The sequence below is a fragment of the Ceratosolen solmsi genome, unplaced genomic scaffold (assembly GCF_000503995.2).
Source record: "Ceratosolen solmsi marchali unplaced genomic scaffold, CerSol_1.0 scaffold30, whole genome shotgun sequence".
Classification (NCBI taxonomy): domain Eukaryota; kingdom Metazoa; phylum Arthropoda; class Insecta; order Hymenoptera; family Agaonidae; genus Ceratosolen; species Ceratosolen solmsi.
In genome coordinates, this window is record NW_011948421.1 from 3,678,754 (window position 1) to 3,699,075 (window position 20,322).

Genomic DNA, 20,322 nt, shown 5'->3' on the forward strand with positions numbered 1-20,322 from the left:
CCCCCCCACGTAACCCCACGCAACCCCACCCCCCAAGCACATCCATTTCCAATCGCATGTTTCGATATGAGAGTAAGAACGATACCCAGACATTAGGTTTTTATAGATCTGGAGTGAAATCAATAGTCCGCCTGGTGCACAATTTATTATGAGTCAGCAAATTAATTAAGTAATAGTCTTACAAATATCCCCCCACGAAGACTAGTTTTATTTTTTTAGCTTTAGTTTTATTCTTTTAGCTTTAGTTCTATTCAATTAATCATAGTTTAACGTTATTTCTCAATTTCAATAGTTTCTTTACTTAACTAACTAAATAGTTTTAACAGTTTTTTTGTTTTTAATAGTTAAATAAATTACCCTATAAAAATTGAGCAACGTTATTTTTTTTTTTTCAAGGAAATTCCTTGCCATTATATCTGTAGAAAACTTATGAATATTACATTTATATCGAATATCAATATTACATTGAATAAAATTACTTATAAAAATTGCCGAGGAACACAGATTTTTTTTTCAATTTATAGTTGTAACTTTAAATTTTTTATTTTTATGGCGGCACGGTTCAAGATTTCTGTAGATTTCTCTGTTTAACAATGATAAATGATCGATTACATTATTGTTTTATTTAGGCAAGGAAAATTTTATCGCTTGATAATATAATTTGTACTTTATAAGTATTTTATAAGTATCATTTTATTAAGTAGATAAAACTGAAAATTACATATTTTTTTTAAAAAATTTTCAAAAATATTTACTTTAGTAGTTATCACCGTAGTAAAAAAGCGATTTTGATTAAAATCGGTTTCCACATATGACAATGATTGGCAAAACGATCAATAAATTTAACATTTCAATATGTTGTTAAAAATGATTTTCTTAATAATCCAAATAATACAATATGTACGTTTGGTGAATTTCATAAGGAGGATAATGAAGTAATGAGAATTGCTGAAAATACTAAAGTAATAATGGTTAAAATGACAATTGCATAGTGGACAACATAGTGGAAAAAGTAATGATTCCGTGAAAAATAATATAATAAGTGGTCAATTTTTAAGTAACACGTTGGAAAAAAAAATAGTAATTTATAATAAATTTATAATAATTATGCTTTAGACAATTTGAGTATGAGAGCAACAATAGTTGAAAGAAAATATGTGAAAAATAAGAATAAAACACTTATACAATCGTAGCATACACTTAGTCATTAAAAATCTAAACAAGACGAACAGTTATCCGGGATCTTGAGAATATTTTCCGACGCTTTCTATCGTATGCATTGACACTTCCGCCAGCAAGTTTGTATACATATGTACACTTTTACTTTCTTCCAGAAGACAGGGACGACATCTACGACAATCTACATATTTTTTTTTTTTTTTTTTTTTTTTTCGATTAACCACACTATATCTCGTATATGCATATCTACGTACGAAATATGATAGATGAAATGTAAAGGCTGAAAACTATAAGAGACTTAATGCACAGTACTGATGGGTTTCCCGCTTTCTAAACAGAGCGAGGATGAAGCTCAATAATGCGCGTAAAACGGATTTGTCGATTAAAAGTTGATCCGCATTGAGATATCGATTCCAAGTGAAAAAAAAGAGTTGTTTTTATTTGCCATCAACATTTTTTTTTTTTTTTTTTTTTTTTTTTACAATTTTTCTTTTTTTTTTTTTTTACCAATTTTGCTATTTACTGAAACAAAAGAGATTTTAATGTAAGCTGGCATAATAAAGTCTGTAAATACATTTCTTATATAATTGCAGATGTTTGAAAGTTTCGAATCTCTACATATACATCGCGTATACTTATAATACAGATTAATTATTATAATGAAATTAATTAACACTTTAAGCGTATACTATAATATTATGAATCTCTTATATACATTAAATTGACATTTAAACATTTTATTTTAAGTTTTATTTTACTATGATTGTTTTCAATAAACAATAAACTTGTTAAAAAAATAAAACAATTTAAGAACATGTTATTTCAAATTGTAGTGTCAATATACTTAAATTACTCATGCATTACTCCATTATTCATAATTTTGTTTGTACATGAGGCAATATAATGAGTGTACATAATTTACTCTAAAATACCCGCATATTTCGTACGTATATTAGAAAACAAAATAAAAGTCGTATACGGAATTTGATCAGCTGTGCTTATTACATTATCTATGTAATAAAACTAACTTTTCTAATTTTCAAAAAAAAAAATCAATATTTCTGTATAAAACGAAATGATGATGTTCCGGTAAAATTGATACTTTGTACATAAATTTTTAAGAGACAGCATACGCGTGTATGCACGAATGCACATATCCACCTTATTGTTTCGAATATGTTGAAAATGCATATTACATTTTTATATATTTAAAATACTAATGTAATTCTTAAAGAAGAATTGAAAGTTAATATCAATAAATATTAGATTACATTTTGTAAAACTGTAATAAATATTTTCATCTTCTTTTTATATAAAATACGGTTAAACATTTTTACTCAGCATGTAATTTAATCGTATAAGGTTATCAGTTTGTAAAAAGATGCATAACACACTAATCTAATCTAGAGTGCTGCCTGGGGCTTAGCGTACAACAAAATAACACTCGTTCAAAACTCAAAACGTTTCAAAATATTTTCCATCTCGGGTAGTCGAGATAAAAAAAGAAGATACCTGCTGGCCATTAAAACTATCTTTTGGAGTATGTATGATATATTCTGAGATACAGCTTTTTAATTCGTACACGCGCGAAGAAAAATTTTTACTCTTATTTTATCGCCGAACAGCGAATGGATTTCAAAATAAATCTCCAGCTAATCGCATATTGCATAATTGAGATGTCACATTCTCAAGAGTCTTCGTCTGGATAATCGACATTTGTAAAAGGGAATCGATTATTGGCACGAATGTCTTATTGAAATAAGATGGAAGGACTTATTCGGGGTAAATCTACGTGCCCGTCTCGACAACAATGTACTTGAGGTGAGGGGACCCTTGGCGTCGCGACGCTTTTATCCGTCTTGCTCGAGTGAGAGTACTGCAAAACTTTGCGCATTGCGCCTTGCGGAAGCGATGCGCTTGTACAGGGCATGAAATTGCGCACTTAAACGTTTTCGATTCTCTGGGTGCTGAGCTCTTGCCAAGAAGGTTAGTTTATGATTCGCCTACGCCATTGTTTGCTCAGCTTTAAGCTTTGTAATTACATCGAGTATAGGATCACGCACTATGATATAAGAAGGTGACGTTATCATTTAATAATCTCTGTTGATTTAAGACAAAATTCTAGTACAGTTTGTAATGTATTTTTGGTAATCGATTCTCCACGTTGTCTAATGGCAGGTTCCTCCCCCCCCCCCCTTAATTTTTAAACATATTGCAATTGAAAGTAATTTCTCTCTACTTCCAATAGTCTTCTCATTAATTACAATGACAAATATACTTACACATAATGGAATTAGAGTGATGTATAAGGACAGAGTATTTTAGTTCGACATGGCCACCTCCGTAGGTGGATAGGATAGCCTTACCTCTAAGGCAAACGCTGCGTTTGCTTAATTTTATTAAATTTTCTATCTGCTGAATTTTTCGAACTATTCATAACTCTGCCAATAATTCTTAATCCTTGTTTTTCAATATTCATTTCGCTCATCACATTATTTGCAACAAATTATTTTACGGAGCATAGTTGCTGATGACGAAGACTACGTAATAAACCGACGAGGTGGTGGTGTTCTTGACTTTTGTGGCTTTCATTCGGAATGTTGGTATTTCATGCAGTCGTGGCGTAAACGTATCGTAAGCCCAGTTTGTACGACGATGCTTACACGTTATGGGAAAGTAAGATTCTCCGAATAGTCCGAGTGAATTTATCGTCATCGTTTTTGTAAACACATCCTTCAAATTTACTTTCATTGTCGTCGATTAGCCATACGATATCGATTGTCGAATGTGTATGGCTGCAACTCATTCAATAGGGCAATTGATGCATTTATAAGCGAACTTTACTAATTGGGAGACAATCTATAGAAATAAAGACACTGAACTTTCAAGCTTTATTACCACTTACTGCCATTATAAATATCCAATTAATGCTAGAGCACTTATAAGGAATCGATTTTAACATAAAATACGCTAGTATCCATATTTTACTTTTTAACCGCTCATTTTTTTGTAAAATATGTTATAATTATTATAGCAAACAGTTTAATAAGAATTACGTTTACGTATAATTGGCCTTTGTAATTTTATAAACAATTTATAATAAATATTTTATATCTTATGACGAAGCTGAACAATTTTTAAAACTAACATATAAATGAATTATGAAAGGAGTTAAGTTAATAAGGAAAATATATATTTAAAAGAATCAGAATTTTTTATATTTCGAGACGATCTTTTCAGGGCCAAGTGAACTACTACATTGTTATATATAAAATTTGCATATGTAGACAATGAAGGAAAGAAAACATTTATGTATTATGGATACGACATTTAAAAATTCGCATTCCCAAAGGCGTAACTGTTCCAGGAAGTTGAAGATGACGAAGAATCCAATGGTTATACAGCCAATCAGTCCAGTATTTGTTCTTGCTTGCTCTTTACGCACGCGCGCGCGTGTGTGCATAACACGTATGACACATATATTTTACAATCGACGGATGGTTTGGTTATGGCGAGGAGAAACCAGATTCTCTTGTGTGTTTCGTTCCCCTTCCCTTTTTCAACGACGGTTGTAAATCCCTCCCCTCGCCCATTCTGAATTGCAGAAGCAGAAGATTAACTCGAATAAGGGGAAACTGCAGGCTACTACAACGACATTGCACGAATTCATCACAATTTTTCTATTTTATTTTTACTAACTTTGGCTTCTCAGATTTCTCCTCTCTTTTCTGTTTTCTTTTTCTTCCTCTCTGCAACTGCTTCTCTTTTATACAAAACATATAGGAAATTACAGTAATATTATAAATTTGACATGTATTCGAGCTCAATAACTATCAAATATTTACATAAATATTTATTTTCTTAATCTCCTGTTTAAATAAATAGAATATCCTTTAGTAAATATATATACTTTTGAAATATAGAAAAGACCATTGTTGAAAAAATACTAGAATTGTATATTATAACTTTATACCAGAATTCTTAAAAGCTCTTAATTTTTCAAAATCTCTTAATATTTCTCGTTGTTTATTAGCAAATAATGGGTGCATGTGTATTTGTGCGCCCACGGGCATTTATGTAATCAAATATTTCTGAACGTTACATTTTTACAAAAAATCTAATAGTTGATTTACATAAATAGTTTGATGAGGCTAATACTAATAATACTATTACGGACGATAATAACAAAACTTTACTTTAATATACACAGAAAATTATTGTTTGCGTGTCGAGTGTTCGCATGCGCTCCAATAAAAAAAGCCAATAAAAATTCAATGATTTCTTGAGGTCAAAATAACGGCAATTTTATTGATAAGCCATACATTTGCATTATTTGTATTAATATCGCCACTGTGCTTATTTACGTGCATTGTAATTCTAATTGCCAAACTCAAACAACAACAAAAAATCAATGTATTATTCTCATTTCTTTCGTAATCATCAAGAATTTTGCAAAATGCGAATTAATAAGAATTTTATTATTCAACTATAATGTTATAAAAGAAAGTTACAGTTTCAAAGCTTTTGCCTTGTGTTTATAAAGCATAAATCGATGCGATTAGAATTAATCTTAACAATGAACAAAACTCTCATGAAATGCAACATCCTGTGCATTATCGGTATTGTGAAGTCGTTCTTTTTCTATCGTACGTTCCGCCAAAGAGTCGCAGTGAATGGACCGAACGGAGGAAACCGCGCGACCCACATATTCGTCATTTATTATCGCGGCCCCTTTTGAATGGAGCACTGCCAGAAGGGATACTGGGCTCGGAAATTTCGACGGCTCCTGGCGAAACAGCCTCTCGTTGTGCCTTATCGATAATTCCTTGAGTGCTCGGAACCAACGGTTCTTTTACAGGCAGTTTGTACGAATTGCATTGGTTTCACCAAGGGTATAAGGGCTCTTTATGTGTTGATTTATCTTCTATGTGGGAAATTTTTAGTCTGCGTGGATTTCTCGCCTGCTTTGATGGACAAATAATTTACCCAACTCATTCTCTAGGACTTCTTCCCTTTCGTATTTTCCACATTCTTCTGCAATTGGAAGTTCTATTTGTTTTATGAATGAGTTGAAATGAGATGAGATATGCTTGTTATAGGAACATCATTATACAAATTATCTTGTAAATCTTATCTAAAATTATGCATTTTACTATTATTAACGAATCATTAGATTCTATGAAATCTCTGACGAGAATTGTTATTACTTAGTTAACTAGCTTCAAATATAAGACTGTCAATATTTAGAGCAAGCTAATTTTTTTTTTTTTTTTTCGCGTGCACATTAGATAACCGAATACAATGAAATTAAAGTTCAACAATATTTCAGTAATTTAATGAAGAATTGGCTTTTATGTAAGCGCATAATTAATTTAATTAATTGTTTCTTTATTGTCTATTTATCGTTCTCATACATTTAAGACTGGTGTTTCTCATCGTTATTCCATTATAAGAAAAGCTTCTATTTACTTATTCAACTAATGAAATGTGTAGGGTAACCGATGTGCTCGATTTCATAGCGAGATTTAAATAAAATGATATTGATATTTCTCTAATTAAAGATCATTCACCACTATCGACAAATTTCAAAGGATTATCAATTCAAATTATCAACTGATTTAAATGACTGTAATATTTGAAAAATTGTTCTGACGTACTTTTAACTTGGTTGATGCCAAGATGTGCAATGATAAATATAGTAAAATTTAGAGAATCGGCCTCATAACTTTCATAAATTTTATGACGTTATACATTTTTGCAAATAAGAAATGGTGACCTGATTAAAGTAAATTATCTGTTAAGTGACTGCAATTGAAGGTGGTATAAAATTTATAAAAAAAATTCTGACGATTTATCACTGCTGTAGGTAATATGACCGTCACGTATCATCTAATGCATAATAGTTATTTAGGTTAACTTTTTTTTTTCTCTTTTCTTTCATTATTATTAATCACCTTCATACGATTTTGTTATTACAACATTTTTTTAATTTATGAACTTAAAAATTTTGAGTAATTTGTATATATTTTCATTTTTTATTCTAAAATATATGAATTATTTTAAATATAAATAACATTAGACGGATAGTAAAATACGCTAATAACATTTATATACAAATAATCGATATATCGTGAGGTGTATAGCTGAAAAAATTATTTATGATATATATATATATATATATATATATATATATCAATTTAATAAAATATATGGGTAAGCTTGCGTTATATTTCACGGTGATTAGTCTGAACTATGTAAAAGAAATCACATGTGAATAACCGTGCGATGATGCATTGTAATTATACAATGTAGTCTTGATTTTTATATATTATATGAACATTGTAACCTTAGTATCCTTTTCAAGCATCTCATTTCGCACGTGCCGCATTTTTCGTCTCATTACGGAAACTCAGTAATGAAATTTAATGCGTACTCATGGAATTGTAACACAATAAATACGCCGGATACGGCAACTATCCTTCCTATTATTTTAGTTTCCAATGAACCACGACATAATCCTATACTTCTCTTTTGTTGCAAAAAAGCGTACATTTATAACGCTGATAATGCAATTTTTTTTTATAATATTAGGAATAACGACTTTCAACGCTCCCGTTTTTATATTATAATGTGTTGAATAAAGATTGTGTTGCTCATTACATATGAACATATATTGACAAAATAATTAATTTTTCTTTTAATATACGTTAAATTACTTAACTATACATATTCATAAAATATAAGATATTTTACCTTTTAAATTGTGGGAGTGAAATAAAATTTAAACGGATCGATAGATAGAAGATATTCATCGTTATGACAGTCCAAATACAATCAAAAGTTCACACAATTGTAATTCACAAGCATAAAATTTAACACATACTCAAACACGACATGAATTATGAATTTAAGTATCGTTAGGTGCAATATATTTTTTATGCCTAGCGAACACTTTATAATACCATAAGCGTTGCTTATTTAACTCCGATAAAATTTCAAAGCACTCTGATGCAGTGAACATTTAATTAATTGAAATATCGATGAAAGTCAACTATTAAGAGAATTAACAAAAGTGAAGGATAATTCAATAGTGCTTTCCATTATAGTTTGCCATTATTATATACGTTAATATATTTTGTCTAACGCGTTGATTAATTGCTTGTGTTCCCACTTTAACTCTAAAATAAAATTGTCACTATTATACACATTATATATTAAAACTTTTATTTTAAAAACTAAATGTCACAGACGCAATTATTCTTTTGGATATATTACTTTATAAATATAAAAAATAATTTAAAATTTTATAATAATTCCTATTTCTTTTAATAATTTCGAAATAAACTTTATGCCATTGTCGTAGATATTAAATTCTAAACTACATTAAATTTATGATTGCAACTCACATTATACGTATGTAATATAATTATTCAGTTGTAACATATTAATAATGTTATAACATATAGTTTATTATAATTACCTTCGATTATAAAACCTCGTTAAATTAATTTTTTTATACAACATATGAGTCAATATTATTAATGAAATCAACAATAATAAAACGATGAGAAGTCTTATTAAAAAATTATCATATTGTTTAGCTTAACATCTTGCACTTGCTTAATTAGGTGTTAAATATCTGCATATACAAATTTATTCACATTGGGATTTCAATTTTATTTAGATTTCTCTTTAAATTAATTCTTCCACTTTCAAGAATTGCGTTTGAAGAAAATCTCTTTACATTACATTATAATTTTGTTATCAATATCAATAATCTTGAAAAACTATATTTTTAATTGATGAGCTTATTCAAATATAAATTTATAGTTTGAATTAATGATAATATGATAATGATATTCAAATCTTTTAAAAATTACATGGAAATAAATGGATATTAAAATCCTTTTATTCACTTCATACATTTAGTTGTAATTCTTTTTTTTTTCTTTTTAATTTTTATTTACTGTAATTTATTGCAAACAATTATGTATATATATATATATATATATATATATATCCGAATTTGAATGCATAACAATTTATAGTAAACAATTTTTTAACACCAATCTAAGAACGTAGCATGAGATTTTTATATTTACTGTTGCGAAGCTTTCGCAGAAGAAACCACATAATTTATATTCTAAACTAACTTTTCAAAGACAAGAAAGTCACTTTTACGTTTTTTAATCATGTTCTATCTTCTCTGAGATCGAAGGTCATCGTGCCTAGTGTATCCAACTGCTATCATTCATTCTATTGCCACGAGTGCCTGTCATTGGCTAGGATACCAATATCATTTTTCATTCGTTTCATTATTTATAGTTTTAATTCAAACTTGTTTTGAAAGAACCAATAAATTCCAAGTATACGGATGACAATTATCTAGCAATACATATAGTGATTATATTAGTTTTGACATTGCCGATAAATAATTATTTTAGTTATAATTAAATTTTTTATGAAAGAAATTTGATATTATTTATAAAATAATATAATTTTACAGTAATAAATAACATTCTAGTTTATACGAACAACTTGTTTTTCATAATTGAAATGAAACGTTGTTGCGAACGCGTGTTCTCCACTATGAGCATAGATATTTTCATTACGTCGAGTAGGTATATTTTCTTTTAATCTACTCAAGTCATTATTTTATCTCCTTAGATGTAAAATTAAAAATTAAATATATCCGGCAATCCTTTAAATTATTATCATTATTAAAATTATTTAAATACCATTGACACAAGCATTTGGGAGATGTAATTATAAATTATAAACTTCTTGTCTCAAGGTAGAATTTATATAGAATTGATGATTATAAATTACTAGTTAGCTTATCTTTGTATATTACTTGTCAATATCATAGTGTTTATCGATAACGAAATATATATTACATAATTTCAGTATCTGGTAATTAAATTCGATAATTAACTTCACTTTTGGAGCAAAGTAGCTTAAATAATTCTATGTAAGAATTGAAATTTTTCTTCGCCAAATGTTAAAATACTTTAATTATTGAGTACTTTAATTTGTATTTTTATTAGTTTTCATAGCAGCTTTAATGTTTTAAGTTTATCTCATTTAAATTCGTTATTTTGCGGCAAATGATATTCTATTTTTTTTTTATTTTTTTTTATTTTTTTTTTATTTATCACAACAAAATAATATTAAATATAACAAAATAATATTAATAATAATATTAAATAAATATTTAATTCATTATAGAAAGATACATTTAACATTTGTCGACAAATATATTTTTTAATTTATTCTTGAAGTTTTTGATATATTAAATAAAAGTTTAATTCAATTGTGAAAAATAATTTTGTTTTATATTTTTATAACTGTTAAATCAAAAGTTTTAAAACTTTTTATTTATACGCATTATTCAATAGTTGTGAATTGTTTTTTAAGCAAAGGTATTTGTATTTGAAGAATGTAAGGAGGCGATGACGTTGTCTCGATTCCGGATGTATGAATCACGCAGTTGCATAAGTATCTTCATTTTATCAAAACTAATTTTGTAAAAGAGACTAAATTTTATATATAAAAATTCAATTTTATACTCGGACAAACGATTTCTTAATATTTATATGGTTAAAAAATTATTTTATTTTCTTATTTCTAAAATCCATTCGATATACTATTATTTTTTATACAATATATTTAAACATTGTTTTTTAAAATCTATACTAATGTTTTAATTAGAAATCTTACCAATCAATTGTTTATTTGTAATTGATAAAACGAATGCAGCTAATTGAGTTAAAAATCTTTATGATGAATAAACAATTTTAAAAATGTGTTATATAAAATATCATTTTTCTCTTAAATTAATTGCAAATATTTATTTACTTTTGTTTTATTATTTGTTCATGTTGAACATGAAAAAGTAGTTTAAGAAAAACAATTAATAAGAAAAACTGAAATGGATCTATTATCATAATAAGTTTTCCTAATTCTAATATTTTACTGCAGTGTGCTCGCAATATTTTTATTACAATTATGTTCAACCAAATATAAATTCAGTGTCTTCAATATATAAATAATAACACTGTTATTTAAGAAACTAAAATAATACATTAAAATATTTTAAATAAATATACAAATTTATATTATGTTTATAACAAGATCACTTTTTTATTAGTGGTAATAAGAAGAACAACGTAAAACAATAGAAATTTCATCTGCAGTTCAACATTTACATATAAAGAATTTTTACATTGTCAGTTTTGTATTTGCAAGGAAGGTATGAAGTAGAAGAGCATTAAAATAGATTAGGCTGCATGCACAATTAATTAACATTCATTCGTAGACTTGTACTATAAATCCGTGTGAAGAAAATCTGAGAATAAAGTTAAACAAAGACATTGGTAGAAAAACGAGCGTGTAACGGTAGATTCTTTCTAAAGATATTTTGAATGAATTTTATGTCTTGAATCTGCTAAACAAGATGCACTCAGTGCAATCCACTGCAATTCTATTCGCCTATATAATTTATGAATTCGATTATAAGTTTCAAGTTTTTTTCCTTTTTCATTACATGTGTGTTATCAAATAACATACTTGGGTGTTCTTCATTGAACTCGTTTCTGTTTAGTATTCTGAAACAATATAATCTTAGCTTCGTTGATTTAATCGTTATGCATTTGAATAATTGATATTTAAATATTTAAATATTTTTTTGAAAATGATGAACTCAATTTTATTAACTCTTATTAATTCTGATAACTCATATAGATAAGATAAATACTATGTTTCGTCAAACTAATGTAACAGTTTCAATAGCTGAAGCGATCTGAATGAAATGTGGGAAGATATTCGAATAGTTTTATGTCAGTAATACATAAGCTTCCATCAAATAGAATTAATGTATTTATGCGTTAATTGAATCAACTAATAATGATTTCTAATAACCGAAGTAGCACCGATTTTGCGACATTTCTCTCTCTCTCTCTCTCTCTCTCTCTCTCTCTCTAATTATCTAGCTATCTATCTATCTATCTATCTATCTATCTATCTATCTATTTATCACCCGTCATATGGCGCTTTAATAAACGTAGTTCCATAAAAGTAGACAGATATGTACACGCGATAAGTACTTTTCAAGGAAATGGGGAACCTCAGGAAACTTTGTGTTTTTTACAAAACCTTCATGAAATAGTCTTTACATACGTATAAATGCACATAGTGTAAAGAAGTAGACTTGGATCATCGATGGAACGTGTTCACATGATGCAATCCGTATCCTATCCGTATACTAGTAAGTAACTATTAAAGAAAGGAGATAAGGTGGTAGGAGTCGTGAAAGGGGGATAGAGTGATCTACGAGGATAAAGACGAAAAGAATGCGTGCGTGCGCGGCATCAACCGGATGGATGCCTCGTATGCCATACCGACGAGCTAAAAGCAAAAGAGTGAGTTTGACTTGGTCGCCAAGATAAAATTGCTATAGCATATTTTTAAAGTGATTTTTACTTTAAATTAAGTATACTTTAAGTCTCTTTTTAATTTAATTCCATAGTATATTATACTCAGTGTATCAAATCTTGGCCTCTAATGTAACAATTTTAAAATTATGCAAACTTTTTAGTAAGATTGTAGGGCTATATGTTGTAATAATATTGATTGGGAACGCAGTAACTGTATTTTCAAAGTAAAATAATGAATTATGTTATTGTTTATGAAAGTATTGTATTACTTCGTCATTAATTTACCCTTTGATGCAGTTAAATAACAATCATTGAGCCAGCATTGAGTGTTATATAAGGAAATTTGATTTTATCTATACATACATGTGTCTATCTTGAAATTAAAAATTATCGGGCACTGCTTAAAGTCTACTTGCCTTAAGAGTAATAAATAAAAGTGTTTAGAATATGGAATTTATAGTTAAGTGCAGTCGAATGTTGATTATCATAAAAGTGAATGCGAATGCAATTTAAATGAATTTGTAAATGATAAGAGACTAAATGATCGTGCTTAAGACAATGGCTTATTTATTAGATGGAAGTATGAATAAAAAAGATAATTTAGTGTATTAATTTAGCATTTAAGAAACAATTGCTTTACTATATGAATATAATAAGAGTGACTAGTGTTATCGGCCTAGAGAAATTAAGAATACATTGCAATGTAAGCATTTTATCAACGCGAAATAAAAAAAAAATCACATTGAAAAAATGCCAAGAAGAAAAGAGGAATGTTCGAAAAGATATGCTTATAGAAAATCATTTATTTAAAGTTTTCCTGAGTCAGTACAAGTATTAATAATAGATGCAGAATTTATAATAATCTACCTTGGATGTTAAAGGATCTAAACGAAGGACATATAAACGATCTTTTACTGTAATAACGCATGACTGAGACTCGAAACGATTCTTGAGAAAGTTATTTTTTCACAAATACCTTAAAGAGGGCCCGATGAGGGGAGAGAGAGGAGTAAGGTATCTCAAGTCCCGGAACGAGTCTTGGCGTTCGCACGGGCGGCTCCAGCCACGCTTTGATGCCCTTCAAGAAAGGAACCCTTTCCTTTGTTCATCGCACAATATATACGTGGCGTGGGTAAGCACCCAGGATCTTGAGTCTGCCGTATCTCGGAAGCGCATGACCGATTTACCTATTCCAGCCATTTTATTTATGCTACCGCATTGGCGTGCGTGTCAAATGAGGTGCGTCACATTCTTGCAATTTTTTCAGATAATTTTTATTATCGCTCCACATCCCCCCTTCTCTCGAGACACTGCTGAAACTGCCTTTGTCGGAGAGGACGAACAATTTTATGTACCTGCATTATACTGTACAAATTTCTTTGTCAGTCGAAAAAAAATTAATTTCTCTTTAAATTAAATACATAATATCCGTTTTAAATAATAATTAAAGATTGTTTTCAATATCGCTTTGATATTGACGAATTTCTTATCACTCAAATGGCTGTGACAATTAACAGAAAAATCTGGACTCCTTATCCTAGCATCAACTTAAAAGTCTTCTAATCCATCAATTGTCGCCTTCCTTTTATACGTGTCCTGTCACTCCAAGAAGTGCTACCAAGAACCGCCCAAGGTACGAACTTCATAAAACAGTTAAAATGCACCTGAGAACTTATCAGTTTGTCTGATCGGGATTAGCCTGGGAATTTTTTTTTAATTTTTTTCCCCTCTTGTTAAGATAATGCTTTATCTTAAATGCAAGAACATGCGTTATACTTTTATTATATAGCAGGAGTAGCAACAGCAGCAGCAACAACAGCAGCAGAAGCATATGTACAATTTCTCTAATATATTGATGATAGATACTCCGTAAATAAAATTTTGAAAATGCGTTGGAAAAAAAATCATTATTTTTAATTGTCTTTTTAATTGTCTTACTTAAATTTTATATATAAAACAGTATTTTTTAAATTTTTAATTTTTAAAATTACTTGAATTTCATATATTGTACAGTATCTAGAAAAAAAAAAAAAAAAAAAAATTAACTCTTGATGAAAGAAATCAATGAAATACGTACAAAAGCTCCGTTTACTTTTATAAATAGTAATTCGTTCTTTTTATCTTCATTTACAGAATCTTTACAAGAACCGAGATTTAGTACACAACCATCTAGCAGCGGCAGCATCCTTAGTGAAAATCGAACAAAAATTTTTCAATGCCAAGCCGGAGGTAAGTTTATAAAATCATATTTCACATCAAATATTATTAAGAGTAAAATTAGCTAAATTATTTCTTTATATTGACGTGTGGGAAAGCACTGGTGTGAATAATTAACTAACCAAAATATCCTTTAAAATAAAAATCGATGAATCGATTAATTCACTAATAGTCGCTTATAAATAATCATTGTATTTGAAATTCATCTCACTTTAATATACGATGCCTAAAAAAGAATTAGATTGTTTTTTTTTTTTTTTTTTTATCGAAAAAGGATGTAGAAAATAACATTCATATCATAATTTTTTATTTTTCATTATTTTTAAACGGTCATAAACAATTATTATTGACATTATATATTAATAGTATTAATAATATAATATATATAATTTATTATTATCATATTGATAGAAGTGCATAATAATTTTACTCGGCTTAACGTATAAAAACTTCGATTGGTCTGATTAATAAATATCTGAACCATTTTGTTCAATGACTTTTTCTGCAACATATCCGGAAATTTAGATGATGCCTTCATTTATAAATAAGTCGCGATTGCAACATTTGATAGTATTTTGTTAATGATTTTAAGTATTTAATGCAAAATTTTGTCCAACATTCAAGGAAAGTAATTTATCACGAATTGAATGAATATAAATAATTATTTGATTTATACAAATGTAATTGAAAATTACAATAATTGTTTATCATATGAGATAATTACTCGTTAATGATAAATAAACTGATTGTGCTTGTGTTGTAAATTTATAAGGAATTAATGCATAACCCATATATAACGTGCCTGTTAATGCATAATGAATAATTAATTCAATCAACGTTTTGAATTGCAACTTAACATGTTTACTTAGTAATCCATGGCCATTACTCGTTTAATCTAATGTGGCATTGTCTAATTACATCACGCTAACACTTCTATTAGATATTAAATTATTTTATAATAACTATTAGGCATTAGTTTGATGATAACAGTCGACAAAAAAATAATAATTCATATCCTTATTAATGCAGCACAAAATAATGTTTATTCTAAGCATAGAACGAAAGAAATTCGGTTGCCTAAATGAAAAGAATATATCGAATAAAGTATTAAACATTCGATCGTCTATTTCAGCAAAATTTATATGAGTCTTTATTTAAAAGTTGAACAACCGCCAACTAAACCTAGCCCTTAAAAATTTTAATAAAGCAAGACGAAGATTATGATGGCCGTAAGAGCACCGAGTGAAGCGAGCTTTTATTAAGCAGATGCGTGTGTGCGTGCGTGCGTGTGCGTGCGTGTGCGTGCGCGTACGCGAGTGTTAGAATGAGTGGGGGGGAGGGGAGGGGGGAACAAACGGAAACGAGGAAGCCCCCAAGGTGCTGGGGTGGCAGCAGTAACGCAATACCGTGGCCTTACACTGCCTTGGTGTGCCGTTAATAGCATTAAATCGTGCTCGCGCGTCGCTGCTTCCGTCCACGTCTGTAAGGACCCTCGAACCTCGTGGCCGATTCGCGACCCCATCGTCGCACCTCGACCTCCTCTCAAGTATTCCACCAATCATTTCTGTAAAACTTCTTTAAAATCCTTTAGATCACGCGCTTCCCCTTTCCTCTTTTTGGTTTTGCTAATAAAATGGCGAGGCTTACGCCAATGGATTTTCTGACCGACAAATATTATTTACCTCGCTAATTTCCTTTCGACGATTATATATACGAGCTGTTGCCGGAATACTCGTTCGAATTTGATGAAATACTTTTGAATATGGTTCAGTATTTCTTTTTCTTCAATTACTTTAAGGAGAATGACCATAATCTAAGGCCATCAATTGCCTTGCATAAATAATGCAAATATTATTTCGGGAAAGAGCGAGCATTATTGTTATTGTCTTGGCGCAATATATTCTCGCCGTTAACTCACTACCTCTAAATGACGGATAAAAATTGAAATGTATATTTTATTAGCATTTAATTTCTATATCGTTCTATATTTTCTTATTGTGTTTTCATACTCGGTAAGAGTAATTTTCGGCGTTCGGACATTAACTAAAATTTTCAAATACAATATTGTACATATTGTTCCTGTTGGGCACCCGCGTAAAGTTTTGCTTAATTACCTTTCTTCAAAATGGACAGATTCTCTTATAGCACAAGTGCTCTGTAATTCATTGTATAATTAAAAATCATTGGATAGTAAATATAGCCATTGAAATTTAAAAAAAAAAAAAGAAAAAAAAAACGCGTTAATTAAATAAGCATATTATTATAGTATACATACGACAAATAATAAGCCAGGGAATAAAATGAATTTACTATAAAAACCAGACAATTATGAGAAAGGCAACATGTGTATACTGGTAATTTCGGACTAAGTAACGGAAACGCTTCTTAGTATTTATCCGTACGATATTTTAAATTCTCACAATCGCTTGTGTCTACTAAGGCTTTAAAAATTATGTAACATCATTTTTTAACAATAATACCGATCTCTTTTATTCCAAATTTAAATTTATCCTACCCGATAGCCAAAATACAATTTTTTTTCTTACGTAAATTTGTAATTAATAATAATAATAATAATAACAACAACAACAACAACAACAACAACAACAACAACAACAATAATAATAATAATAAATATTATTAAATTTCCAGTTGTCATTGGTTATTTGTATTGCAATCAACACTTTGACTATAAAAATTGAAATTTTTCAAAAAATTTTAAATAAAAACTTTTGCTCTTACACTATTGCAAAATAAATAAGTTAAATAAATTGTTTTACAATGTAAAAACGAAATATAAACGATTATCGTTATCCTTCATCATATATATTGATATTTTGACGATTTATATTTTTAATATACTAATACAAATAATTTTATATTGTAATTTGTATTTTCGTTAATAATAAAATTAATTTCTACTTATAGTACGAATACAAAAAGTTAAAAAAATTGTATTATTGTAGTTTATACATAAGTGATTGCTCATATATTTGACATAAATCTCTAATAAAAATATTAGCAATTTATAAGTAATTTAAAATAATTTAATAAATTTTATTTATTGCAAAATATTTATAATTTAAACCATTTTATAATGTATTTGATTGCTCAAAAAAGCATGCAAATAGTTGACGAATCGGTTATAATCCTTATCTAACATAAAATACAGAAAAATAATGCAAAATTACTTTTAAAACAATACACCTTATAAAATGATGGGATTTTTTTTTTTTTTTTTTTTATTCGAATAATATGTAAAATATTGTACATGTGCTCTTAATTCGAATCTAAAAATTGGGATTTCTTACATTTACGACAATAAAAGAAAATTAATTTTATTTTATCGTAGAATATAATTTTCTAAGAAGAATTGTGCTACATTAAAGGAAATAATAATATATTTACGATAATAGTTGCAGTGATAGTTGTTGTAGTGACGCTTGTTACTCGACGAATTTAAGCTCGTTTTGCTGAAAGAGTAGAGCTAAGTTCTAGGTAGCGTTTACTCATCAATGAGATTATAATGATTTCATTCAATATCTCATGGTATTTAATATATCAAAAGCTTACAATGCTTAATAGTATTTATAATTCTTAAATAAAGTTTTTAATGACTTAATTGCATAAGAAAAATATAATATAGTAGTGATAGCAATTATGTCTTACCTATTGTTTTTTCACAATTAATTGGAAAGTAGTTGTCGCAATGTTTTATTTAAATAATGCTATATAGAAATATTTTATAAAAAAATATTTTTTTTTTTTATTTTTATGTTTGTTAATATACTCATAAAATTGTTTAGCATAAGAAAATATTCATAAATTAAATGGTAATATTTAGTTATGTTTACTAGATTAAGACATTATATTAAATTGTAATTTAATTATAATAAGGAAATTTAAAAGAACTTATCAGCTATGAAAATACAGTGGTCATCTAGAAAAATGTGAAATAGTTAATGTTAGGTAGTAATGGATTTGCATCAAGTAATTGCTAATTTTGGTCGCTATTTTTGGTCTTGCGTATACTCGAGAATATTAATATTAGACTACAGATTTGTAGGGGCTTTGATTTTTTTTTTTTTTTTTTTTTTTTTTTTTTTTTTTTGACTTTTTGACTTTTGACTTAAAATGCCCCTTGTCAAACAATTGTTGTTTATCAAAGGCATAAACATAATGTGATTGAACTTTAAGCAAATATATACACGCGCGCCACACGTGTTTTTACATGTTGTTCTAAGTTTAGTATTCGTTAAAAAAAAATGATAATAAAGCGTGTTGATGAATATCCATGATTTATATCGCACGAATATTTATGGAAGAAAAAACAGATCGAAAGGAAAATAGTCGTAAAATAATTATAATGGAGTCATGTTTTAAAAATCTAAGAATGTGTTGGCTTTAAATGCGATAAGGGATTTAATTGATGAATTCTTCTGAATCATTGCGCGATCATAATAACGAATGCTATTCATCTACTCATAAATATTTTATTTGAAAAGGAAATGTGAGCAAACGGGGAGATCGTATTGAGAATATATGTACTTTGATAAACCGCGATTTTACGCATTGTGCATTGAGTGAACATTATTTAGTAATGGCATATTTTTCACAAAAATATTATTTAATTTTCGTATGTAATACTACATTCAATATATATATATATATATATATATATATATATATATATAACTCTGCACATATTATCATCGATATCGTTAAATTTGACAAATTTCTTGTTTTATTCAGGTAATCCACAACCAAAATATAGGTGGTTCAAAGATGGACAACCTCTTACAACTGAACTCACATCCGAATATTTTTATCGAATACATAATACACGAAGGGAGGATTCCGGCGTTTATTACTGTGTCGCAACAAATGACGTTGGTTCGATTTTTAGCGAGAGAATATCGTTTTCAGTTGCATGTGAGTATATTGATGATATTAAATTGAATATCATTTAGAGATTATAAGTAAGATAATCAACGAACGGCAAATTAGTTTAATTGCTTCAGTATTAAAACGATTAATGTGTTTTAAACTTTAAATAATTATAAACCAGGTAAATCTTCATTCTCAACATTAAAATTTTCTAACATGTTGAGAATTAAAACATTAACTTAGAAATTCTAAATAAAAATTTCTAATAAAGATGTCGCCCTTATTATTATTATTATTATTATTTTTTTTTTTTTATATATATAAAAAGCAATGATTGTTGACTTTGCTGCTACTGCAATAAACAATTTATGTTCTCAAATTTAACGATGCGTGCCAACTGTTTCTAATAAAAAAAAAAAAATAAATAATAATAATAATAATAATAATAATAATAATCAAATCTCTTGTTTAATATTGCTTAGATATGGGAGTTTTCGAAGATCTAGCTGAGCGAATGATAACGGTGTTTTCCGGCAATGCGGTTGTCTTGGAGATGCCACACATCGAGAGTCACCCGGCGCCGGAAGTGATTTGGTCGACTTCC

General features: G+C 28.3%; 1 protein-coding gene across 1 annotated transcript in view; it reads left to right on the forward strand.

Moving 5' to 3' along the window:
* The window catches only part of sdk (sidekick cell adhesion molecule), a 65,007-nt gene that overhangs the window by 27,580 nt on the left and 17,105 nt on the right, over positions 1-20,322 (forward strand). The window contains 3 exon segments of the mRNA XM_011498507.1: positions 14,748-14,843; positions 19,584-19,763; positions 20,201-20,320. Coding sequence (XP_011496809.1) covers positions 14,748-14,843; positions 19,584-19,763; positions 20,201-20,320 — 396 coding nt within the window.